We start from the raw sequence: 27,112 nt of genomic DNA on the forward strand, positions 1-27,112 counted from the left end.
TCTCGTTTATCAAGGCATAACATCTTTATTGTTATCCACATAACTTCATCTCCAAAGACTTTGCACAAATCAGTGGGATAACATGAACCTTGAGATATCAAAAGTCTCCTGCAGTTCCTCTTTAATTTCTAAAATACTCAAACAAGTACATCTGCCTTTCACGTCCCCAAATGGTACATACGTTACAACCAACTAGAAATAAAATATTTTTTTCACTGTCAAACATTATCATGTGTGCATTACGTTACCAATTACAAACAAGTTATAATCAATGTCAAAATACAGGTGTGCAAATTGATAGAAAAATACCAACTCATACCAGATTCTGGATTGTGCTCTGTAAAAATCCTTACAAATAGTATATAATAATAATCTATTTATAAATGTTTCCAACATGCAATGTTGCATTTCCAAAAAATACCCCATAAACATCCCTCCAAAACTCATGTCTCGTACATGATCATGTAAAGACAGAAAAGAAAAGAGGGTGTGGCAATAAAAGGGCGAAGAACTATGTTTAATGTAGTTCAATCAAATCACATTTGTAATATAGTGTTTTAAAAAATAGCTCTGTTAAGGTCACTGCTTTGAATTATCCAGTAATTATGTGGAGTCAGCAAACATCTACCTGGCTGAAGCAGCATCCAAATATCATGTGCTGCTTGTTTGTAGAGATATTAGTCAAGATAAACTTCAAAACTGAACTGCAACAAAGAAAACCTAAGCCATATTAAAGCCCTTTTCATGATGACCTCACAAACACATACACTATCTGTTGTACAATGAATAAATAATGTTTGTAATGCTGACAGTAAATGTCAATCATATAAATAACCACTTTTCAAATAAAAGAAACTCATGCTGTACCCGCAACAAAGACTACAAACAGCTACAATGAGGCAAGTTCAAAGCATGATTTAAATGTTGACAACAGTCAGAGTGTCCCCCACACAACAAAATTAAGACAAGGATGGCATCTCTTTCAGGGTGTCTTTCACTTCCCTCTTCCTCATCTTTTTCTGAGGTAAACAGTAGTACTGTTAAAGACTTTTTAAAGGCATCTTCTCCAACCCCCCGCAAGCCACATTCGCCATGGACTCAACTTGAATAAATCCAAACCCAAGTTCCTCCGTCCGAGACTGTCCTGCTCCAGTCTCACAAGCACGCAAGCTATGTTGGGCCTACAGAAGGAGCTGATGGAACAGCGCCGCTGCTGATCAAAGCTGAGTATTACACTGAAACATTGGAAGCAGAGAAAAGAATGAAAGAATTCAAGCAACATCATCTAGGCATGTGTTGCGATACAATGAAATATTTTCTTTGTGATTTAATAAATAACATAAGACATTTGTAACTTTACTCTCACAGAGCTAGCTGGCTTTCAAAATGCAAACGTTCTTCCTAATCATAATGCCTCCTGTCCGTTGACATCCTCCAATGCAGTCTGTCCAGATTCTGCCAGTCTGATACATAAATGGAACATAGACTTTTTTTTTTTACAATTTTTGGCAAAATATACTACTACAAAATATACTTTCCTTTACGAAAAAACACTATATTGCACTTTCAATAAAATGAGTGTAATTCTCAAATTACAACCCCCCCTTTGTTTTTAGTTTTTTTTTTTAGAAACAAACAGATTCAATGAAATCATTGGGGCAAAATATTCAGAGAAGTAGAAATGATATTTCCTTTTCAACCACAAGTTTATGACTGCATGTAACCAACATTCAGAGAACAACGAACAAAGAAATCTACAATAAAACAAAAACAGAGACAAAATGTTGAAACTGTACCATGCACGGGGAGTGTTTCAAAGCAGTGTATCCTTGGTTACAATGGGGTGGGGGTGGGGGGGTGCTTGAGAATGCTGTGGTGGTGGTGTTTGGGTTAACTGAGTAAGACTGGCTAGTGATCGTGCTAGCACTGACTGCTGGCAACGATCGTGCCCAGTTTCCTGTAGCAAGAGTGGTGTGAACCCCAGAAAAGGCTCCCAACATCCAAGCATGCTCCCGCTGAGACTGTCCTCTGGCCACTGGGCTCAGATCTCCCCATCAAAACGTCAGATGGAAAAATAGAAAGGCAGCTGTTTGCTCCCATCATCTAAAAGTGCATCTCCACACTCTTCCAGCAAAGTCCGTCAGCCCACCACTAGCACTGCCAAGGCAGTGGGAGTGGGGGTGAGCTACAGACACCAGTGCTGGGATCAGCACACGTGTGGGTTTCAATTACTTCTTTTATTCTGACAGTGTAGATTTTAATTGCATTTTTAAACTTTTTTAGTTTTTCTCACTTGACACGACATTTCTCCTCAGCGCTCAAAGGAGCTGAAGGAAGCTAAATCATCTGGCTGGCCTAAAGACGGCCCACGGCTGGTGGTAGTGATGCCATTCTCCCGATTCTCTTCAGCGTCACGCCGATTCCTAAACACTCACGGCTGCCCTCGTGTCTCACTGGCGCCATTTTAATTTTTCAAAGGCCAGCGATGCAACTGCACCAGTTGCTATGGTTTCACTGGAAGATAAAAATGGTTTGTATAGATTAATGTGGTCACATTTCAGAAGCAGATTGTGGCAACACATGGATGAATAAAGATGAAGCTGCAGTAATGTGTGTTTCAGAGTCAAGCTTGACAAAGAAAATAAATGAACTTACCTGAGAAACAGCATCATCATGTCAGAAAGTGGACAAATATAATTGCAAGGCCAATATTCAACAGCATTACCATAGCAACAAGGACTGAGTTAGGACCCTGCAAAAAATAACATTATGATAACGATCAGATACCACATGATAATCACATAATAACTCTACAACATCAAATTATCTGTGCTGCTTAGGGGAGGAAGAAGGGAGGAAGTCATCAGTTAGAGCCTTTCTTTAACTCATACTTAGCCTTCATTAGTTTTTATATATATCTTACCGTATCTTCTGTGCTATCTGCAAGCTCCATACTGGCTTTCTTTGTGTCAGCGAGGCTCTTTGGCTTTAGGGAATCCTGCTTCCTGAGTAGTTTCTGGTCGCCTTTGCTCTCCCGTACGGAGGCTGGCTTAGGTGTCATGGCGATCGCCTTGAGGGCTTGTGGTGGCATGTGTGCCAGGGCCAGCGCATCGGGCTCCTCCTCTGGATCCTCCTCGGGCTCTGGGGGTGGACGAACTCTCGTAGGGGTCTTGACGTAGTAACTGTGGTATTCGGAGTGGAGCTCGCCATTGACCGGAACTGGAAGAGCCTGTTGAGGAGCAACGGCTACTGTGGTGGACTGTTGGACTTTAGGAGGTTTGGCTGGTGGTTCTTCGTGCGCTGGCGGAGCTCTGGGAACATCAACAACAATCTTCTCTTCTTTACTCTGCCTTCTAGATCGCTCATCCTTGCTGATCTTATGACTTGGCTTCTCTTCTTTGCTTATCTTGCGGGAAGGTTTTTCCTCTTTGCTGGTTTTGCGGCTGGTGCTGTTGGCAGGCTGACTCTTCTTCTTGCTGGCCTGGGGTGAGGGGGGAGGTGTGACTGCAGGACTGGCCGCAGCAGAGTGGGGAGGAGTGGTGCCTTTGCGGTAAAAGTGGGGGGAATCCTTCGGTGTGACTTGCTTCTTCTCCACTGGGACCTCTTTAATCTCCACAGGTTCCTTGGACTGCTGTTTGATGTAATCAGGCCCTACAGAGGTGAGAAAGGGGACATACAATGATATAATAGAAGTCACTCATACACATATTCATGATACAACATCATATACTGCAGTGATTTTTGTGCAGACTGAAGACTACGAGAGAGAAGCAGAGAGAGAAATACACTTATTATCAAAGAGATCCTCTCCCACGGGCACATCTCATTCTTTTATCAGAATGATAGGTTCGTATACTGTTTCCCTCAAAAGGCCCCTGTCACATTCAATCTCAGCATCATTGTTCTATAGCTAAAGGGACTTGACCTTAAGGAGCAATGATTCCTCTTTTTTTCCATTTCGGGCTTTGATACAATGTCGCTGCTCAGGCTGGTACCTCCATCAAGAGATGAGGGACTCAGGTACACAGATGGCGTAATGAAATGAATGGATTGTGGTATTGAATATTCGCCACTGATGACCTCATCATGTCAGAGTTGAGCCGGCCCGCTGCCGGATCGTCTCAATATTTAGCCCAATATCTATTTCTTTATGATGAAAGTTGTATTTTAGATTCTGGTTGTTCCCTGAGTGTCATTGTGTTCTTGTTGAAATATGAATGACGAACACGCTCTCTACTATTACCTGAATTGTGTGTTTTCATAAAAGGACATCCAAACAAGTATGGACAATAAAGCCTGCCTGGATTTCATTGTAAATCCAATTTTACATGTGAGAAAAATGGCACTTTATCCGTCCCTTTGTTCTGAATATATTAATATTTATAAGAGACATCAGGCTGAGTGTTCCTTTGTTTGTGTGTTTTTTCACTTCAACGAAATTAGACTGTCACAGTGACTAAGACAGAGACAATGCTGCTTTGTTTGGTTAAAAGAACATTAGAATGTATGACCATAGAAAGAAAGAAAGATCCTCCGCACCACTTCCAGCCAATTTTGGAGGTTTTGGATACATAGATGAAAAGGGTTCTGGGAGGAATTTGCCCATAGATGGACACAGAACATGATGATGCCGTATTAAGTATTGTTTTAAGTTATTGTGATGGAAATGGTGATGTAATCCTGCATGTAAATTAAATAGGATCCAGTGATTAAGACATAACTCATTATGCGTTTCAGTCTATACACACTGCAGTTACATGAACAAGATTCAATATTGATTTCAATTAAACACTCATCGACTCTTGCAATTAGGTGAAAGTCAAATGCATCTGCATCTAATCAAGGAATGTTTTGGAACTTAGTACTCGTAAGCTGAAAACTATTTCTCGGCTGCATGGCATTCCCAATTTGTTTCATAACTGCCACATCCAATAAGAGCCGCCACAAAGAGATGGGGGACATCTGAGGGGCTTAAAGTATCCGGTGAGCTTAATTTCACACCATAACTCGATAAGAGTCCGGGCTTCGTAGGCGAGTCTGTGCCGAATGGTTTCTCATCCTTATTTTCTGTCATTTTGCTTTGGTCAATACCATATCATTTCATTTCTTGTAGATTAGAGTGTGAGAGCCCTGTTGTGATGAGCGACATTTATTTGTACATTTATCACACGTGGTGTTCTGAGGAATCCCGCCGTGTCAGCTGGAACATGTGCTAGGACTCAATTACCCAAATGTCCCTGGTATTTCTTTCATCTGAACATTGATCAACCTCAGCGAGACTACAGCCTTCCAGAGAGGGTCATTAAAATAGGCCACGGTATAAGTCATTACCAAGAAAAACTACTGGACATCACTCAACCAAAATAAGAGCATAAAAACATATGAATTCCAGCTGTCACATAATTATTTATGGGATTTAGCCGTTTTAAAGTCATAATACATTTCCCCTCTGTTATCTCTCTGCGTCTCTACGGTGTTATTGGAACACAAGCTTTCACTTAAGCTGCCATTGCCGACTCTCTTTATGTTAATCTACTGCATGTTTTCCGCTCCACTGCACTCCTTGCAAAACACACGCACCACCCACACACACACACACACACACACACACACACACTCACACCAACACCCCCCCACACACACTATCATACTCACATAAAGCATGACAGATAGGGTGTTTAAGACCTAGCCTAACCCCCTGTGACCTTAATTTGAGATATACAACAGTAATGAGAGGGGCCTCAGTGAAACCCTGGGTATGCATGTGCATGGGTGGATGTGCACGCACGGTAAGAAGATGAAGGAAGAGTGCCGTGTTGCATCAGATTGTGTTGAGCGCTGCGGTCATAACAGACAAAAGCTATAGGTTAGCAGAAAGGTCATGCAGCATGTATGGCTGGTAGAAAACACGTACACCATGCAAATCACCTTTTACATACAGCTCTGAGAAATCAAAGACTGACCCCTAAGGCTGCAATGTGTAGCATGGCAGGTCTGTTGCTTTTTATTTACATCACTGTCAGATGTATTGAGCTATCAGAGGAGGTGGAAATGTGCGGCTCCTCAGGCAAGCTTCAGAATAATAGAAACCCTGCTTGCATATTTATTTATATGTCAAATATAATGACACGTCTTACAGTTGGTAAGTCTGCACGTCATGCACGGTTTTGCCCTTCTTTTCTGCTGCATTTGCTTATATGTCTGTTTAAATACAAACATTATGTCCGTATTAAAATGTGAATGTATACAGATACATTTATTAGTCTGCTCTGTGGGTTCTGGTCTCAGTTTGTTCTCTCCCTTTCTACAGAGTTATATTTAAGATTCATGACTCAATTTCAAGCTTTTTAGATTTTCTCTCCTCCTACTCACACTGGCAGATGGACAGGGGGAGCTGTCATTGTTTGGCCAGATTACATCCACTACTGTTACACTCACACACACACACACACATACAGTATATCGTTACCCCCCCCCCCCCCCCCCCCCCCCCACACACACACACACACACAAACACACACACACACGCAATTACAATGGCTAATGGTCTGTGCCCAAACTGGTTAGGTCGGATCATCGTCTTCCACTGCTTTGTTTACGAGTGGGCACATGAAAAGAAGAGCTGGGAAGAGCTCATGTTCACATGCACCGACACGTGATTAGTGGAGACTTCATCTGCTAGGAGACTTCAGTGGTTTGGAGTTCTATCATAAGAGAATCTGCTTTGCATTACAATTCTATATACAATCTTTATCTCACTTATTCCACCTTGATTATTATTCATAAACTGTATCCTTGACAGCCACAAGACGTTGCTGCATAATTCTAAAAGCTGTCTTGTCTTGTGTTACGCAACCTGCCGACACCTGCTGAAACGGATATAAAGCGGCACCTGTTCACGTCTGGTTTACTGCAGTGACAGGTCCAGGCATTTATGGATCCACCTGGTCCAAGTGTACCTTGACTGGGTCAAGCCGGGTGGAGTGGTAGCCTGGCTGCCCCCACCTCTCAGCGACTGGCTCAAGGAAAAGACAGCTGCTCTGTGTCAGCCCTCGAGAGGGGCTATGCCACTTCTCAGTGTGCAGGGATTTCAGCTATGTCTCCATTAGACTCCAGCGAGCACACATTGGCTCTAAATATAGCCCCGGTTAACGTCAGACCCTTGGCCACGCCTTGCTAACCCTCACAGCTCCCCTCCAGGGTGCTGTGTGCGAACCAATCATAAAGGTCAGGGTCCTGTTCCCTGTGACCCTCTCTTCCCTTTTGAAGTACACACTCTCAATCTGGGCGATAATCTGCTATGAGTCTGAAATGTCAATTACAAACAACAAGGGGTTTAGACCGCTGGTGGTTACCGTAGAGGACTTATTAGGAGATGAGGTATGGGGATAAGTGATATGATATTTCCACTCTGGAGGTAGACTTTGAGGAAGCACAGCAGATTAGTCTGGAAAGGTCTCATCAATTCCATTGGATGGTGGGTGCCTCAGTTGTAAGGCTTTCAGTGATTGCACCATCGGGAAGGATAAGATGTTCTGCAACAAACAAGCGGTCTTGAAAAGGCTCCAAGAATTTAAGGGAAAGAATAAGGCACAGTTAATTTCCAGAGATCATTTTTTTCTTTCGGTTTACAGTGTTTGCAGTCATTTTGCCTGAGAGATGCAAAATAGGGGACAAGATTTACACTCAAACAGCACAACTTGCCAAAGAACAAACCGCAAAACACCAACAAACCTAATGAAGGGCACTATTGATTCCACAAGCTTTTTTCTGACTGTAATATCTGGAGAATGCTCTTATGAATGTATGGAAAATGTGATTTGGATAGTAACAAATGTCTAGTTTTGAGTGAGTCTGCTTACGTAACTGAATGTCTAAAGCAGGGGTGCCCAATACGACGATCGCGATCGACCGGTCGAAAATCAAGGACAGCATCACCACCCCCCACCTTATGTAGGTAGATCATTTTGACTGGGTCATTTTAAAAGTAGCTCCCAAGCTGAAAAAGTGTGGGCACCCCTGGTCTAAAGGCTCAGCTGTCACTCTGCGCTGCACATCATCATAACAGTGGCCTGTCTCTCATTCATGATCTGACTTATAAGGCAAGGACACGCTCCTCACAGACTTGTGAACCTGGAGTTCACCCAGCCTGCATGATCGCCGTTTTCCACAACACAAACAACCCGCGGGATGACGCTGGACCGAGCTGCTCATTTCTGTGGCTCAGTAAAGGGACATGCTTGAATGGGTCCCATTGTCAATGTATTTGTCACCCACTATTTTGTGGCGTCTCTTGGCAAGGGCCCAAGGTCGGCTAGCTCATGGTTCTAAATATATTATGCACAGTGGAACATACAAGGCTTGCCAGCAAAAGTAAAAATAACTGCGCTTCTGAAAAAATGCTTTTGCCACTTATTTCTTCAAAACTGACGGAATTGGAGTTTAAGTCTGAATATGTCTTGGTATGTTGTTCAACCTGAAACTTGACTAAACTTCATTAACTTGATGTTTTCTCTCCGTGTCATTCATTATATGCAAGTGTCACCACAATCGCTGCCTATGTGCCGTATAGTTCCGTTTCTCACCTCGCCCTGAAACACAGGCGCAGGGATTTTAAAGGATCTGTCGCCCTCACTATTTATGCAGCATTACATTCCAGGCATTACCTTGTAAAACTCAGCTCACCTTGTAAACGAACTAAATAGAGTTGAGTTGAGTTGACACCACCCGCTGCGAGCCAGTGTATAGTATGCCAGTCAGCCTGTAAACCTCCACGCGGCAGAAAGATGAGAGGTGCTGAGCATTAGAAGAATGATTTCTCAGTAGCCTTACTTGACCATCGCCTTTCATTACTACATTTAAGCATATACTTGTTCAAAAGAACAGTATCAAAAGAACAAAAACAAACATGTACTTTTTACACAATTCTTTGGCAGATCTCGTGCCTGCAAACTTTAACACATATCCCAGAACTGTTACAATAGGCCTTTGAAAGCAAAGACGAGGCTTCTATACCCAGGATACAGCACTCGCCCCAAACTGGCTCCACTGTGTCGAAGCACAAGCACAGTCCTTCATTGTGGCCTTAGAAAACACCCTCAATGCCTCCAGTCTTCAATTACACTCATGGAACACCAAACCCTGCGCTCACCTGCACAAAGAGCAAGTTCATCACCCAGACTCAGTCACTGCCTGCGGAAACAACGCTAAAACTGTGTAAGAACCATCAATCCTGTGAACTCTTACTGTTACCTTTCCTTAGAAATGTTGTTAAGCATTGTCAAGCAACCAATTTGTGCAGCCTGAGTGCATTTTAAAGTGCTTAAGGTTCTCTCCTTTACTTTACTTCATTGTCATGTTGTTTAGACAGTGTAATAACCGCGTCTAAAGCCATGCTCGCAGGCATTACAGATCAAATATTTATGCAAATCCATCCAGTGAATATGTCAAAGTATTGTATTTCATTGACCCGTCTCACCTTCTCAGTTCATGCACCTGCACTTTGGGTTTGGTATGATATGTGAGTATGGAGGGGACTAGGGCGTTTTATTGTGGTGGTCACATTACAGTATACATACAGTTCATGTATAGAAAGTGTGTGTGAAAGTGTTAAGGGTTACATTTTACCTGGTTGGTAGAAGTTGGGGGAAAGCTCCCTCGCGACCGCCCGGGCAATTTCAGAGTCGTGCACGGCAGAGATGGCCGCCTGCTCTGCGGCCTCGCTTTTTGTCCTGGCATGGGCTGTTCTGGAGAAACACAATTGCAAACAACATTAGAGTTGAGGAAGGATGGTTTAGGTGCTTCACAAGAAGGAGCACAAACACACATATGTGCATGGATTACACATCTAAGTGAAATGAACCCCCCCCCCCCCCAGTCTGGCCCTCAGGGTGAAAACACACCCCCCCCCCCCTTGTGCTTCCATCTCAAATCCAAATCCTGATTTTCCAAATGGAGTCCACCCACACAGTCACACCCATGTGAAACCTTAATCCAGTCTGGAGCGCCGCACTGCCGCTTAACTAAACGGGAATACGGCACAAAAACACAGAAGCATGCAGTACACAAACACACCACATGATACAATATGATACATTACGAGGACTTTTAGGTTCCCTGACAACCAAAACAAATTTGTCAAAATTCAAGGAGTCATATAGGCAGAAGTACAGCTGATATCATCACATGAAAAAAAAAAGAAGGTTATCATAGTTCTCCCTTGATACTTTTAAGTTTTGCTCAATACAATGGTACTTTTATCATTTTTTTTGGAAAAGGTTTTGTTCATTTATTTATGGACAAAATCATCATCAGTTGAATCAGAGTCATGGCAGAGGCCTCTAATACACACACACACACACACACACACACACACACACACACACACACACACACACACACACTCATGTGCCACTGTGATAATATAAAACCAAAAGGCAGAAGAGAAATACATTTTGGGATCAATGTAAGCTTAGCATTTGCACCCGAGAGGTATTATGGGAACATATCATAGTGAGGCAGACAGAGGCGGGGGTTCTGACCTGCTTAACAAATCCTTTGAAAAACCCCAACCAAAAATAGTGTACATGTACACGTGATTGAGCAGACACACACACACACACACACACACACACACACACACGCTGAAAGCCCCCAGTACAGGAGGGCGCGTATTGAGTATTTTCACCGAGACTACTACTGTAGTCCATTAAAAACCTTATTATGCAACAACATGAAATGCACCATTTACGTGCTGTCAAAGCCAGTGGATTAATCTCAGCCAGAGGTCGAACTGTAACAGATCATAGTGGAGGTGGAGCCACAGAAACAAAATCCTCAACAGAAACGATACAACAATGACAAGGCAGCGTGGAATGTTAGAGACCAAGACAGAGTATCTCTGTCTGTATTGACAGCTGTGCCTGGTGCCCTAGTTTACCTCATACATCCATCTTCCTCTCCCCCATCCATTTACCATCCCATCTCTCTTTCAATCAATGCTCCAGTTTCTGTCGATCCCTCTACTGTCTTTCTATTGACGCTACTGACATCCCCTCATTCCCTGCACCCGCGCCTCCCCTCTTTTCTCGTTCTGTCAGAGTGACCCTGACAGTCAGATATCTATTTCTGATGGCTCCTCTGCCCTTGGACTCTGGGCCATCCTGTACTGCCAATGTCTGGGCTGGAGACGTGGGATATTAAAATGCATGAGGAGCCATATGCTACTGGGGTGGAGACTTCCTGTCCAGAAATAAGTCCTTGTATCGCGGGGAGACAAAGGACACACTCAGGCTGTGTTCGCAGACAGCACAACGGCTGGAAAGTAGCCATGGAACAGCTGCAAGAAATTCAGATTTAACTATTTTAAAGTGCTACATTTAATATATGATAAAAAGGTCGGTCATGGTATTTAAAGCATTCCGGGTACATCAGTCATCCATCCCTTATGTCAGATATGTACAGTATACCCAACCATATGAGCACACACAGTAAATGCCATGTACCGACTTAGGCGCACACATGCTGCCACAAGGACATGCACGCTTCCAAATCCGAAACGTGTGAAATGTGCCGCCAAGTGAAAAGGGGTCATGCGTCACCAAATGTATAAAGAATGCCCGTGACATATCCTACAGATCTTAACATAACATAAAGTCACGGGCAGAGGAAGTGATACAGACTGTTCCCAGACAGGATGTCTGGGGGCGGGCAGTGACAGGCAGGGAATGATGGGAGGAGAGGTGTGATTGAGCAGCGGGACAAGAGGAGAGTGAGGAAAGAGTGGAGCGGAAAGCGAGAAACTGCGGGCACGTGGGGAGGACAAGAAGAGCGGGTTGACTTTCCTGTTGGTGCAAGAGCATCAGTCGGAGCAAATTTAGACCTCCTAGTCAGACATGAAGTTGTGACATGACATAGTAAATATCATCCTTTGGACTATTATGAGACAAATAGTGATCAAAACCAACACCTTCCACGGTATAAATGTTAAATATAAGAGGCGCCACTCAGCATTACCCTACCAGCTGTTGGCGTGCATTGCCCACCACTTTGTTGGTCATAGATTAAAGGCAAAAATGTGACCTAATATCAATCTGCACGCTTCTGAATGACCTTTGTAAAAAGTTCTGTAACTTTTAACCTTTTAGACTGTTTCAAAACCTCCCTAGTTTCCAGACGATCACAAAGATCTGCCTCTGAATATAAAGTAACACCTGTTCACGTCTGCTGGGGAGAGGTTCAAGCAAATCAAGATATTTGCACAAAAGCATTCACTATACACACTCATAACGCACACCTGGCACCAATGCTAAACGACCAAAACACACACACACACACAACACACACACACAGAACATTAAAGCATTTATCTGCAGACTGAAAAGATATTGATTCTTTTGAACTTTTTGGATAAAATGTGCAGTTTTGTTACAATGACAAAGGAATTGGTTGAAAAGTGTTGAGTCAGTTTGGCAGTGCAGTGGAATGTGCGTGTGTGTGTGTGTGTGTTTGTGTGCGTGTGCGTGTGTTTGAGATAGAGATAGACAGAGAGAGAGAGAGAGAGAGAGAGAGAGAGAGAGAGAGAGAGAGAGAGAGAGAGAGAGAGAGAGAGAGAGAGAGAGAGAGAGAGAGAGAGAGCACCCCACCTAAAGGATCCTGGGTATTTAGAACTGCTGAAGTATGCATCTCAGCCTCTCTAATTTTACTGTAGGGTTAAATTTCAAACCCCTCCGCCCGCATGCGGCACAGTGCATCCTCCTTTAAAGTTAGTCAAACATTGGTTGCCCACAGAATGCTCAGTGTGTGTTATGTATGTGTGCCTGTAGGAGTATTTTTGTGCCTCTTTGTGTGCGTGGAAGTGTGCATGTGATTGCGTGGCGTGCAAGTGTGTGTGCATTCCCAACGACTGAGGCTGAAGTCCATCACTCCCCAGGCTATATGGCCTATTTGAGGAATCTCTCTCACATATGCTGACACAGTTCTGCATGTACCCCCTCATGTCTTGCCACCCCCCCCCCCCCCCCCCCCCCCGTCTTTCTCTTTTCCACATCTTTCTTCTCTTCGTCATATTGCCCCCCCTCGACCCCCCTCGCTACCCTCACCCCCCACCCACTTGCCCCCCAGGCCAAGCATGGTAACTGGAATGCTGACTGGTGCGCTATATAATAGGATAGATAGATGACTGGCCCTGAGTCTTGACCTTGAAAATCGCCAGCCTTCCTTTTAACTCCATCATCCTGTTTCATCACCCATGACCTCCAAAAACCATCAGCCACTCTGCTCCAAGAGTCCTCAAGTTTCTGTTATAATGCAAAAGAAAATTATGGGTGTACTATAATGAGACTCCCAGTTTGCTTGTTGATGCTTTGCCTCTGCCCTGAGTGCACATTTCTGCTCATAAAAAGTTATATATATATAACTTTTCTGTAAATATAAATATAAATATAAAAATATAAAAATATAAAAATATAAAAATATAAAAATTCTGTAAGGATGTGTATATATACACATCCTTACAGAATTTAATATTCTGTATCTCACCCAAACAGACCTCTGGTCCAAAGTAGCCACACAAAACATCACAGACTGTCTGCACACATTAGCACTTACCCTGCACATATCTCTTATATCCGTGCAGGGCTGCTATTGAATTCCCGCCTGGTGCTAATTCAGGATTACTCAAGCATGACTAACACCATTAGTGGTTAGTTAAAACCAACTCCCAAATTATTCAGGAATTATTCCTGGGTCACATTACTACTGGGTGCAATGATGGGTATGATGTCTGCAGCAAATGAGCCTTTAAATGGGAGACAGCAGCGGTTGTTATAATAAGATAAGCTAACTTTATCCCATGAGGGGTCTATGGTGATGCATAAGGAGAAGATGAAGATGTGAGCTTTCCGATCTTGGGGACCTTGGCTTTGTCTTTTTGAGAATATATAACCAATTATGATCAAAATAAAATTGTAGTGTCATTTTCGGAGCTCAGGTTTTGAATATTCTGCTGTCTTATGGCCTGCCTGGCAAACAAGATATATTCCTGATGAAGAATCTGTATCCATCTATCAGGGTATCCATCAAAATATCAAATATACCAGATTTGTTAACCGTGAAGCTGAAAGTGGCACAGTAATATCACAATATATATATATACATATATACATATATATATATATATATATATATATATATATATATATATATATATATATATACAAATACACAGGGTGCTGCAGATGAGCAACCACACAAAAGTGCAATAATCATGATAAGTGCAGGCAGTTGAATAAATTGAACATGGTGCAAGAAAATACACAACATAACAGGGTGTAGCACTGAATGAGCCTGTCAGACCTGCAAAGTGATCTACAGCTCATGATGTGACAAAACCCCTGCGTAAAGAGAAATGAACTGGCTGAGAACAGCTTATAATGAGCAAAGGAAGGTACTGAACATTACAAAACTGTTGGGAATTGTGCCACAGTGCAGTTTTTCTGATTTGGAGTGCTTCTTCTTATGGTCAGACATCCCAACTATGTTGGCTGCAAGTGTGTGTTAGATATTTGCACTGTTGAAGACCAATCACCACTATTCAAGAAAAAGGAATCAGGCATCATCAGTAACAGAAAATCATTACAGCATTACTCTCAACACTGGACATATATAGCAGTATATGGAGAGGTAATCAATATTTTCCCATAATTTTCTTCTGCATTCCAGGTTATATCATTATGTTACGTGTGTGTGTGTTGTGATTGATGTTAACTGAATAAGAAGTATGATTTTATGAGTAATCTGTCAATGCAATTAAGTGTTTTATAATTATAATTTATCATATATTTCAAGTGAGTGGAGTGGAGACAAGTGGGCACAGATTGATAATTAACTAACGAACATTTATTTCTGGGAAAAGCAATGAGCAGAATCGGGTGTGATTAAACATGAAACATCTGTAGAGATTTTTCGACTGTGGATTACAAATGCACTTAATCTCCTGGTGAACCTCTTCTATTCAGAGGCTACACACTGATCCTCCCAGTGGGAGCTCACCTGGCGCCCTGCCACATGGTTAAAGGTGTGTGTTTGTCTCTGGATAATTAGTGTGTTTGTGTTAGAAGTGCTTGTGTACCATTTGCTCTAAATATGTTCTATGCATGCTTTGATTGTACACAGTCTGTGTATATGGTACATGGTGACAGTCTTGATACACTGTCCCATCAGCACTGGGAGTGCTGATGTGAGTCTTTTTGGTGGTGTTGAGAGAGTGACACAAAATCCCTTGCTGAGATGATCCCTCTGGTTTTGGTGAAGGGCAATAGCAGGGATTCAGACCTCAGCTCTGTACTCTTTGTGTCAACACTGCTATTGAAACATGGCCACAGCTGACCAAGCGAATGACAAGAGGGGTGGGGGTAGGAGGGACAGTGAAGGGCAAACTGCTGAAGAAACATGGCTGCAGTGTTAATGATGTCACTAAAAGGTTCTGTGTTTAAGCCCAATTTTGACGATACTGGAGTTGGAGATCCTGGCTCAGTATGATAGCTGTGGTGTTTGTTTCAGTTTTGGTTTAGATCAGGGCTGGGGAACCTCTGGCACGCGGCCCGGCGGGGCGGCAGTAGCTCAGTCCCTGGGCCGGACAGCTGGGAACCGGAGGATCGCTGGTTCGAGTCCCCCGTGTGGACCAAGTAAGCGGCGTGGTAGCTGGTGAGTTGCCAGTCTGCCTCCAGAGCACTGCCGTGGTGCACGTGAGCAAGGCACCGAACCCCCAACTGCTCCACGGGCGCTGAAAAATGGCTGCCCTGCACCCCCTCTGTAATGCATGTGTTTGTGTGTGTGACATGTAAGACGGGGTGCACGAAAAATTTCAACCTGCAAACCCAAACCCAAACAAACCCTTTGGTCAGCGTTATAATTGTCATCCTTTCCATAAGGGATCAAAGGTTATGCTGCATTTAGTGGAATGTATTGGAAAGTGTATTCAGAAATCCACAAATTCAACTTTATGTGGGCAAAAACACTTTCAGAATCTGCAGTGGAGCTACACTCAGGGGTGGAGTCACACTTGGAGCACTGCCCATGACCATGCTGAAAGAGATTAGGGTTGAGATACAGCAACTTGGTCACTTGGCCCCTATGTGTGACTCCCCTAAACTCCTAAATCTATTGTGAATGGAATCATATGGACACAAAATAGATTATAAAGTAAAATTAAATCGATGAAGACTGAGAACATCAATAGTGTCAATGGTGTGAATGTAAGAAGCTCAGACTGGCAAAGTGTGTTTCTGAGGGGATCACAGAAGACACAACAACTGATGCTTCACACGGAGGTCACAATCTAAGAGATGTAACCTTGAGTTAACAAACACACACAAACATATGATTTGATGAGAAAATGAGGTCACGCACATGCAAAATCACATGCAAACACTGTGTGTGAAGTTCCAATGTTCATGCACCATAATGGGGCCTGCTGAGGATGAAAGAATCAATTTGTAGAAAAGACAACATGACCTTTGACCTGGATATGCAACCATTGCTGTGACCTCATAGTTGAGTGTAATAATCTTGTGCTCATGAACTGAAGAGTAAATCCTCTACAAACATGTTAACAAACCCTGAAGGCTGAATAAACACCATGTTAAAAGCTCCGCTTCGCTTCGCTTTTTTATACAGAAAATCAACAAACGGCTGACACGACGATGACGACGGCGAGAGTGTAACCATGGCAACCACCACAGACACTTGAGCAAGCTGTCCAACTGGGCATGAAGCCTGTATTAATAAATTTGCAAATGAACAAACCCACACTTCATCCTACAGCGTTGGTATAATGTTGCATTTGTACAACTGCAAGTACACACTGACACACGCACACACAAACACACACACACACATAAGACAAAAAACAATAGCACACACTTAAGATAAGCTGATCAAATGAGGATTTTACAAATGTGGTGAATGCTGCAGAACATAGAAAAAGAGACACATCTAGATACTGTACAGAAAACACACACACACACACATGAACACACACACAAACACTCAACCTACAAACAACCTTTTCATGGCTTAACATCCAAAGCAGAACCTGTGTGCATAAAGGTCACATTGCCTGGCAACGACTTGAGTTTAAGGAATAGTTTTAATTATGGTCTGCGCTCTCTCTCCTCCAAACTTCTGACACCATTCACCCCACTGTCTTGTTACACACACACACACACACACACACACACACACACACACACACACACACACACACACAGTGGATGGTCACGGAACCATCAATTTCCTCTTCACTGCTAAGCCAAAAGAGACATTGGGTCACATCTGTTCTTGGAGAACAATCTTCACAGAAACTATATTTTATGAAGAACATTTCTACTCTTATCTCTTTGTAAAAAATAGTAATAATAGTAAGTTATTTATCTTAAGACGTATACACACAGCACGTGATTTGACTGTAATACAACGGTATAATCCAAATTAAGGTAACAGATATTTGTCTACTCAGAATTGGGTATTATCATGTTTACAGCTAAATCCTAATGAAAATGCATTTGTCTACACACACATTAATCAGGAGTGTGTTTGACAGAGCAGCTGCACACTTCCTGAATAGGATTTCAAATACAGGCCGCCTGAGTGAGAGAAGTGATAATTCCAAAATCCAGTCGGCGAAAACATCTGGAGTGAAACGAGGATAGTCAGCCAATCCCAGTCGCTGAGCAGATTTAGCAGAGGTGCACTGAGGCTAAACACACACGGTAAATTCATGGTTTTGCAGCTATAATGGTTTAATTTGACTATACTACAGATCATAAATAAATACAGATCATAAATAAATACAAAATAACATAACACACAATAAATAAAATAAAATAAAATAAAATAAAATAAAATAAAATAAAATAAAATAAAATAAAATAAAATAAAATAATATAAAATAAAATAAAATAAAATGAAAACATTAGGTCTTACACAGTCTTGCTCCTCAGTAGATTTCTAATTTAGCTGTGCACCTCCATTCCATATCTATTAATAGACGCTGTCAAAGCCTCAGCCTACCTGCTGTGAACCCTATTTTGACAGTTTTATTACAACCAAGCCAAGGCACTGTTGCAGCCAGTCGAGTCAGGTTTTGTACAATGCTGCAAAAGAAATATCTTTCTTTTATTTTTCCCCATAACAATATTAATGACTTTTATCTTGATTCACCTCTTTAGTGGACTAGATGAAACATACTGTTCAAAGATGTTTAGTAATGTAAACCCTGCAGAGGCACTTTAACAGGTGCACTGATTTATAGAATATAGTACCACTGCACAGGGACCTTTGGGAATCGTACATGTTTCACTGGGAATTCTAAGACATGCACAGACAGGCACACACAAACACAAACACACACAAATCGTTGGAGGTTTAGCTTACAGAATCAAAACACTATGCTTTGCTATATGTCTGATATACATCTAACACACCACTGACTCTGACACATTAATACGCCAAACAAAAATCCCATTAAGCCAAGTGGAGGTAAGACAGTGGAGAGAATATTGGCGTATGTCTGTGTGTGTGTGTGAGACCATGTGCATATACTTTAAGTGCTGTTTAATTCTTAATGAGTGGAGGTGAGCCGCTACATCAGTTAACCTCTTTGTAACAACTCTAGACTCCACACGACTCCCTGCCTCTGCCCGCCTGGCTGACTCATCCCAGTGTTTCTTGAGAAGCTGCAGACATATGTGCCATTCTCTGGGAGATTACGAGCTCTGGCTACACGATGTAATGGCATGTTGGTGAAAGACAATCCCTATCTCCACTAACGCTGACACAGCCCAGCGATCCACTTACATTTTACTCTGAGCCATTTCCCACAGGCCATTCTTACACCCAGGGTGGGGGGGGCGCCCCAGGCATCAAGATAATGACACCACTTTCATACAGGGTAGCGGCATGTCAGTGACTCAGCTTCTATCCCTTTGGTCAATCTATCATCTATCTATCCATCTATCTCTGCCTAAGCTTATCTATTAAGCAGAGAGAAATCTATCTATCTTTATATCCTGTATCCGCTCTGGTGAATCTGATGGACTTTGGCAACGCTTCTCTCTCAAACCATCTTTGAACCATATTCCACCTAACCAACTAGGCCAACTAAGAAAGCTTGTTTGGTGTACAGAGAGTGAGAATACTGCAGTATGAGCCCAGTAGGACACCCACATATAACTGCAGTTGTACATAATGTGCACTCACACAGGGTGAGTTGCGCTATATTTAACAACAAAAAGTGAAATCATTTTATTTGTGAATAGTTTACCACAATCACACAATTTCTATGATTGCATTTATTGTAATTCCATGCCAGGCATCCGATCTGACTACCAGGGATACGTCAAGTACCCCTAACTGGTACCCGCACAGCAGTTTAAGAACCCCTGTAATACGGCCCTACAGTATAGCTTGCAACAAATTTAGTGTTTCCATAGCAGCAGTAACAGAAGCAGCAATCCTGACATCATAACTCTGTTACTGATGTAGAATCTTATTCCGACACAGCAGCTTCTCAATGATGATTCAGCTTTTAGTCGTCTGCATCATCTCCCCCCTCTTGAATGGTATTCGCTCTGGTACTACATTACGTGTACTCGTACGCTTCATGTACTTTTATTGTTTGTAAAAATGTGTATATTCAAGCTTTAAACCATTACAGCTCAATAAACTGTCCCACGGATTGTGACCCAGCGCAGCATCAACATCTCGGCCCTCTCGTATATCACTAATTTAAATAGCTGCCATGGTTTCGTCGATTGACATCTTTCAACAACAAGAAAGCTGGTAACTATGACTTTATACACAGAGAATGTGGCACAGCACCGACCAAGATTAAATTACACGCTGTCATTTGATTGTGCCGTGGGTCATTTAAAAAAACGTATCAACTGGTAAACCGCTTATGAGGCATGTCCCATTGCATCAGCTGTATTATTTATAGTTGTTTCATATGTGCTGGCCGGCAATGACTCCATTTATTCATGCTACTGATATGGATATTATCAGGCACCCATGGCTGAAAGGAAGAGGCTATTTTGTGTGTGTGTGTGTGAGTGTGTGTGTGTGGGTTTGCATTTGATTCTGTCAGCAAATAAACTTTGCGTTATCTTACATCATCACAAATATAAATAAGGGCGAGGCAGACGGGTGGGGATAATGACACGATGCCACTTACTTTAGTCTGACTCGTGATTCCCAGCGGATTTGCACTTACTGTACAGTTCGTGCGTCACTCCTAAAGTAACTTTTGTCACATCATTAAGCCATAAACGCAACTGCATCAGCAAAAAGTGCATCGTGGTGTAAAAGATCACATTCACAGACCAGCAGGAATAAACATCAGTCAAGACAGAATTCTACACGCACTCAAGGTTGAGATTATGTCGTTCAAGTTGTTGAAGCAAAGGCTCACCTATAACTCTCTCCAAAAAGGGGCAGGTGGCGAGTGGTCACAAACACACACTCCTGGACACACACACACACACAAACAAATTACTCACACTTCCTCCTTTTGCCAGAAGACAGCATTCCTATCTCATCTCTAACACACATCTACATTCTCTTTGAAATCTTTTCTGTCATATATGGACACACACACACACACACACACACACACACACACACACACACAGACAAAGACATAGAAGCGCACACACGCACTTAGGGAGAGATGATAGTGTGAGTGAGATGGTGGGCTGCTATATCAGTGGTAGGACGAGTATATATTCCTGGCTGGTGCTGATAAGCCAACTGCTGCCTTGCCTTATTTAGTCAGTACTCACTGATGACACACTACCGGAGCAGCACACACACCGCACGCAGTATCCCTCTATGCGTTCTAAGAGTGTGTGTGCGCACTTGAATATGGATGAGTACAGGGTATTCCTGTGTGTTAGATAAAAGGGGAAAGGGGGCATCAGATTGACCACATGTTAAAGTGTGTGTGTGTGTGTGTGTGTGTGTGTGTGTGTGTGTGTGTGTGTGTGCGCGTGTGTGTGTGTTCCTCTCATACCAACCAGTACCACCCACAAGATATTCTCAGAAACTCGACACAACTGTTAATATAAATTCAGGTTCAGGTTTTGGTATCAACTCTGTCAATGTGGAATTCACTATAAAGCATGAAGACACTTGCAACGTATGAACCCACTGACCCTGACAGTGTGTAACTGTGGAAACAATCATTTTAGGATTTGGAATCATCGCGTTGTTGCCCCTGGACTGCAGACCTGGAGTTGGTCCCAGAGTGTCACCATATCACTGCACACTGCTACAAAGTACTTAGGACGTCTCAAATGACGACGTTTCCCAATTGAAATGTGAAAATAATGGAAAACAAAAACTATAATTTCCTGTTTTGTGTTATTTCTACCTTGCTGATTGCAATTAGAATCAAAAGAAAAATGCCCTTGATTGATTTCAAGTAGATAGTTCAGGTTTCAAATACAAATACAAATACAAATACTAAACCTAAAACCTAAAAAATCAGATCATAGTGCTATCAAATTAAAACAAAGCACTAATAATCCTTCGGTTATTGAATATACTGAATACCTCAAATGCAGGATGTAACAGGATGGCCTTATGGCAGCACTACCTGACATTGGCACAAAGATCAGCAAACATCACTCTCTTATCTACAGTATCTTTGTTTGTGTAAGTGTGACTGAGGGTCAAAGACACACACACAGGGTGAAACCAGAGAAAACCCCACTCTACTACACCTCTATTGATGGCTTATCACTGGCACGAGGTCATCCACTCCACCCATGAGGCCGACGGGATGGATCCTCTCATATGAGGGAGGGAGGGAGGGGTGGATGTTTCCTCTTTAGTTCTCTTTTCTTCCTGCTATCCTCTCTGTTCTGCACATTTCAATCACTCAAAACTCCGTGGAGACCTCGCGCTCCGTTTGTTGCATTATCCCATCTTACTCCATCAACATTTATCTGCACCCCACCTCCCTTACTCACACACTCCCTCACTCACTCCCCCTCTCTCTGATTACATAACCTGCGTACACACACAAATCCAGCACAAACCTTTCGCTCTTTAACAGAGTTTGATCGTTCTGGAACGTTGTGTCTTGTTTTTCTTACCAATTTGTTTGTCTCATAGTCTAGATTTTCATTCATTTTCCTGAAGCGTGTGATTGAGAGGCGAGCGCAGAGCGGTAAATTGTATCACTTACTTTGCTACTCGGGGAACCTTGTTTGCTGCCATAAACACTTTGCATCAGCTTGAATGCTTTTGCTGTTGCTGCCTTAGCGCCATGCATCAGGTCGCACGTTTCCTCCTGCTATACATCACACTGCTGCTCTAACGCGGACTTGGACACCAAGCCTGATTATCCACTTGTTTTGCTAATAGGCTTATCTCACCGCCTATCACTTAATCACAGCCGGTACTTTCACTGTGTGGAACAAACGTTATGCACAAATGTTAAATAACTCAAATCGCTCTTTTGAAATATTTGCCTTGCATCCTTGAAACCAGCTGAATGAATGTTTATGGACAGCTGTATCATAAGAGTATGTTGAGGTATTAAGGTAAGGCCTTCTACTGTATTCAAAGAGCCTGCAAACTGACTGAACTGGGTAGAGCTCTTAAAGAAGCTAATCTCAAAAGTTCTGTCTTATCTCCTGGAAGTTGTTTTTAGATGAATCGATTCACCGTTTAGCCCGTGTGTGAGATGTCTGAAGGTTCACCGTTTACGAGCTCTGAACGCCAGCCAGAAATCTCACACATCAAACCTCTTGTTGAAACTCTCGTGTCAATATTTTTTTTACCTGGATAAAGCCAATTACAGAGCCACGGTTCATTCTTCCGCATTTGTTTCCGTATTTTGTGCTTCTGGTAACGGAGGAGGCCCCAAAAACACCAGCGCATAGCGACCTTTTCACAGCTTGTACACAACCTCTCAGCCCTCGGTCTAATAATTCCCTGCTGCAATGAAACCAGAGGATGTCAAAGCGATGCTGCACACACTGAACTGTGTCCCAGTAGGAGGGAGGCTTTAAATGAAAAGGGCACATCTCATCACCTGTTAAAGAGCAGATGCCACATCAGAGCAACACTTGGCAGGGAGAGCAGGTATCATGATTGGGCACACGAGACGCGTTTGGCTCGGACGTAGGTATGGCTATACCGCTCAACGCTGTAAACACACCACCACGCAAATCTCCCCTCCCACACACACACACACCCAAGCGTGCACACACACGCAAGAGGCCTGAGCAACTCTCCCAGGGAATGAAAGACACGGGTAGAGAATAGATGCAGAACCTCTTCCAGGACGGCCACACAGAAATGGTGAATGTTGTTGATGGATAAATGTTGATAGGTCTCCACTTACACACCTCAAGATGATAAATGAAGACAAATTCTCGCTTGTGTTTATATGTTACACACCCTCATACACACTCACACACACACACACACACGCACACACACTCACTCACACACTACCTTGAAGCAGCTATTTCCACTTTACTCCTGGCGATGGCAGCAGCCCTCTGTGCCCCCTCCACAGCCCGATCCACCTTCTCTTTGGTTTTGGGGTTCTTAAGAGGAATCAACTGCTTCCTAATTCCACGCACCAGCACATTATTTTTGTACTTCCCTTCTTCTTTGGTGCCGTCTGGGAAAACAGTGCACCCGTAACCATGGCGCTTGTTGTTAAGCCATTCTCCCTCATACTTCATCCCGTTGGATCTCTCAGAAACACCAAATCCATTGCGTTTGTCATTCTTCCACTCGCCCATGTAGCTCTCGGTCGTGGTGGCGTCCACGTGGTCCTCCAGCGGTAGGTCCTCATCTGGCAGCTCGCCGTCACCAATCGATATGGTGGAGTTGGCGTCGCTGGAGCTGATGCGGCTCATGGTGGCATCGCTCCTTGCTGAGCTGCGCTTGCTGGAGATCGAAGTCCGCGAGTCAGACTTGCGCAACTGCCTCAGGCTGCCGAAGAGCGAGCCGCGGCGGAACAGGCCCTTCTTCTTACCCGTGACAACCTCGCTGTCGGAGTGGAAGTTGAGGACAAACCCGCCGCGGGTGCCGGTTGCCGTGTCTGCGGGGGAAGAGAGCTCCTGGAGCACCGTGCCGTTACTTTGCTCGGAGCGCAGCGAGGCCAGAGAGGTACGAAGAGGAGAGCGGATAACGGTGGCCATGCCGTATGGAACGCTCTGACGCACACCGTAGCCATGACGCATCCCACCCATCCACTGGCCCTGATATGTACCTGAGGTAGAGGAAGACATGGATCAGTCACATTTGATACAATTTATACCCAACAATCTACTTTAGGTCTACAGTACACCAGCATATCAGGTTTGGACATAATTAAGGAGACAAGCTTCACTTTCTGAGAAACACCTTCTCTATTATCCATCAGTTCAAGGAATAGCAATTCAAAGGGATGTACAACAACAAACTGGCACAGTGGCAAACACAAGGCAGCACAGGAAGAAATCAGTTGTTAGTCTGTAACCTTCTATTTCTACAGACTAACAATTACAATCTGGCTTCCTCATTTATGACATTGAGTCCTTTACGTTGAGCGTTTGGTCAAGAAAACAGCTGATTATGTTAAGACAAGAACGTCTGAAAGCTTGACCTATTTTGGATCATAGGTTTGTTGATTGTGTTACTAAAATGCAGAATAAGACCTTTACAACCAGTCAGTGATTTCACATTAAGGAAACCAAAATGTCCCACAACAGTGCCAACGCTTCTTTTGATGCTGTTGGGATTATCTGATGGTAAAGAAGAAGCAGAGAATTCCCAATCAGAGGAATATACTCCGAACAGCAGACCTGAGAATGTGTAATCGGCCGACTAAGCTATAGGAACACACGGTATGAGGGTGTTCACTGGGGAGTCAGTGTGTGTCAGCTAATGAAACACCATCTCCCTGTCCCCTCAGACTGAGCACTGTGAGCTTAACTAACTCAGTCACACAGATTTGATTAAGGTACAGATACTGAGGATCACTTGGGATGAATGTGAATCATTCAGGAGCCTATTTTCAGGCAGCCACTAACTCCCCCACTGACAGTAGGCACATTCACCGCCATCAGCTTGTGTCTGATAACAGAGAATTGCTATGAGTCACATAATGAGAGGAAAGTTTCATTAATCCCATTTGGTGCTGCTGAGACCACTGAGCATGAGCCAGCCTACTGTTTCTTCTTCAGAGCGTTACACTATAGTACAGTGAACTGGACCGGTCCCCTTCCCATTCTGGGCAACATTTACGAAAGCAAGATTCGAATGTTGTAGCTGAGATTCCAAAGGGAAATCATACGTTATGTGAGGCAGACATTTGGATCAACAATGAGATTAGCAGGTTGGCTCTGTGCTGGAGATCAATTCAGTGACCCTGCAGATTAGGTGATGTTGAGGGGGTCAGACAGCCAGATGTTCTGTAGATCCTCTAGGATCAGCTGAGTTCCTAGCTCAACCCCCTGTAACCATCCTATGTCAAGCACCTATACTGCAATATTAGCCCCCCCACCTGTTAAGTGGAAATTGGTATGCATCTGCCCGTGACCGCAGCACAGTTTCCAACCACTTCACCAGGCTATCCAGTGTCTGCACATGAGGATGCTGCCTGCCTGGGTGGATCTCTAAGACTTGGTGCTGATTTCTGGGATTGAAGGCCTTGCAATGACTTTCACCACTAATAGCACTGACTTTCTATGACAGAATGCACACAAACTGTAGGTGAGATCATAATACAGATACATAGATGTTCCTTTTCACTTCTGAAGTTTCAACACCTCTGGGAGATCTCTTCAAGCTGCTGCCAATACGTGGAGGATTGTGTTAATTCTGTTTGCAATTAGGGCATCTGTCTCAAACAAACACCCAGAGGTGCGTGCAAATGTGAAAATGCCATCAAAGTAGGTGATAGTCCGGCTATATTTGGCTCCAAATAGAAGAATTTGCCCTGATTTCCAAACTCCATCCAGAGAGATATGGTGCCACTGAGTTTGCAACAGGAGTCACTCCCCTCACGGTCATAGGAGGAGGTCAGTAGAGTTGCCACATGAGATGTACTTTAGGAAAATATCACTAATATCATCTCAAACACTCTCCAGGAAATGGACAGGGTGGATGTATGTATAAATCCGTTTTCATATCAAGTTAGGTGAAGGTATAATTTGCTGTGTTTAGTGCGCAATCTCAGTCCCAACCCTGGTCATATGGGATGATTCGTGCGCTCGTGTGTGTTACTTTGATCACACCTCACACACAATGTAACACATTAAAGCCACACACAGATTAGCAGCCAAACATTGTGACGGGGTCGCTCACCACCATCGCCGTAGGTTTCGATCCCGTACCCGTCCTGCAGCCCGTTGCTCCAGGTGCCGTCGTATCTAGCAGGTGTGTTGTGGCTCTGCCGGACCCCGTATCGCCCCTTAAACCCGTGGCTCCACTCCCCGCGGTACATCCACTTGCCTTTATTCTCCACGCCGAGCCCATGGCGCTTCCCCTGGGACCAGTAGCCCTGGTAGGTATTCCCGCTGGGCCAGGTGTACACACCCACTATCTCGAAGCCGTGCGACCAGGACCCGGCGTATTCGCCCTGGCCCTTGGGTCCGGTGCAGATGCCGTGTCCGTGGGCTTTGCCATCCTCCCAACCCCCGCAGTAAGTGCCGCCGTCGTCGAAGTCAAACCTTCCGCCCGTCATTCAGATGAAGGCTGGAAATAAAGCCGATCGAGCGCTGCTGCAGACTCAGGCGTCTCCAGGACCGAGGATGAGGGGGATCAGAGGATCCAGGACCGATGGTGTGAAGGAAGGATGAGGCAACGAGAGGATGACTAGAGGGACAGAAAAACAGGGAGGGTGAGGATGGCAGCCTGCTGCTCCCACACACTGATATGTCATACAAAAGGCATGCGTAACGGTAAGTGTGAAGGTATGAATGGAGGGCGTCGTTTACCGGAGGCGCACGTCGGATTCTCCGTGGTGTGTCGCTCGTCTCCCCCCTCTCACCCACTGATCACAGAAGGAGAGAGCGCCGAGTCCCTGCCGGAGAAAGACACTGGG

The 27,112-nt window shown here is 43.7% G+C and overlaps 1 protein-coding gene across 1 annotated transcript; it reads right to left on the bottom strand.

The window, feature by feature from the left end:
• On the bottom strand, positions 1-27,112 carry LOC143006939 (junctophilin-1-like). Its single transcript, XM_076158304.1, has 7 exons — positions 27,006-27,112; positions 26,374-26,883; positions 23,527-24,295; positions 9,628-9,746; positions 2,924-3,651; positions 2,656-2,752; positions 1-2,514 (listed from the first exon to the last, which is right to left on the bottom strand). The coding sequence occupies exons 2-6, from the start codon at positions 26,750-26,752 to the stop codon at positions 2,672-2,674; spliced, it is 2,076 nt and encodes a 691-aa protein (XP_076014419.1). The 5' UTR covers positions 26,753-26,883; positions 27,006-27,112; the 3' UTR covers positions 1-2,514; positions 2,656-2,671.

This window comes from Genypterus blacodes, unplaced genomic scaffold (assembly GCF_046128005.1).
Source record: "Genypterus blacodes isolate CSIRO-AG114 ecotype Tasmania unplaced genomic scaffold, CSIRO-AGI_Gbla_v1 ptg000076l_1, whole genome shotgun sequence".
Classification (NCBI taxonomy): domain Eukaryota; kingdom Metazoa; phylum Chordata; class Actinopteri; order Ophidiiformes; family Ophidiidae; genus Genypterus; species Genypterus blacodes.

What these genes read in the sequence shown, in the direction of transcription:
- LOC143006939 (XM_076158304.1), bottom strand. Translation starts at nt 26,752, where the DNA reads ATGACGGGCGGAAGGTTTGACTTCGACGACGGCGGCACTTACTGCGGG. An exon ending in GTGGAAATAGCTGCTTCAAG is followed by an intron (nt 9,747 to 23,526) that starts GTAGTGTGTGAG and finishes GTGTTTCTCCAG; the next exon opens with AACAGCCCATGCCAGGACAA. An exon ending in CAGATAGCACAGAAGATACG is followed by an intron (nt 2,753 to 2,923) that starts GTAAGATATATA and finishes TATTTTTTGCAG; the next exon opens with GGTCCTAACTCAGTCCTTGT.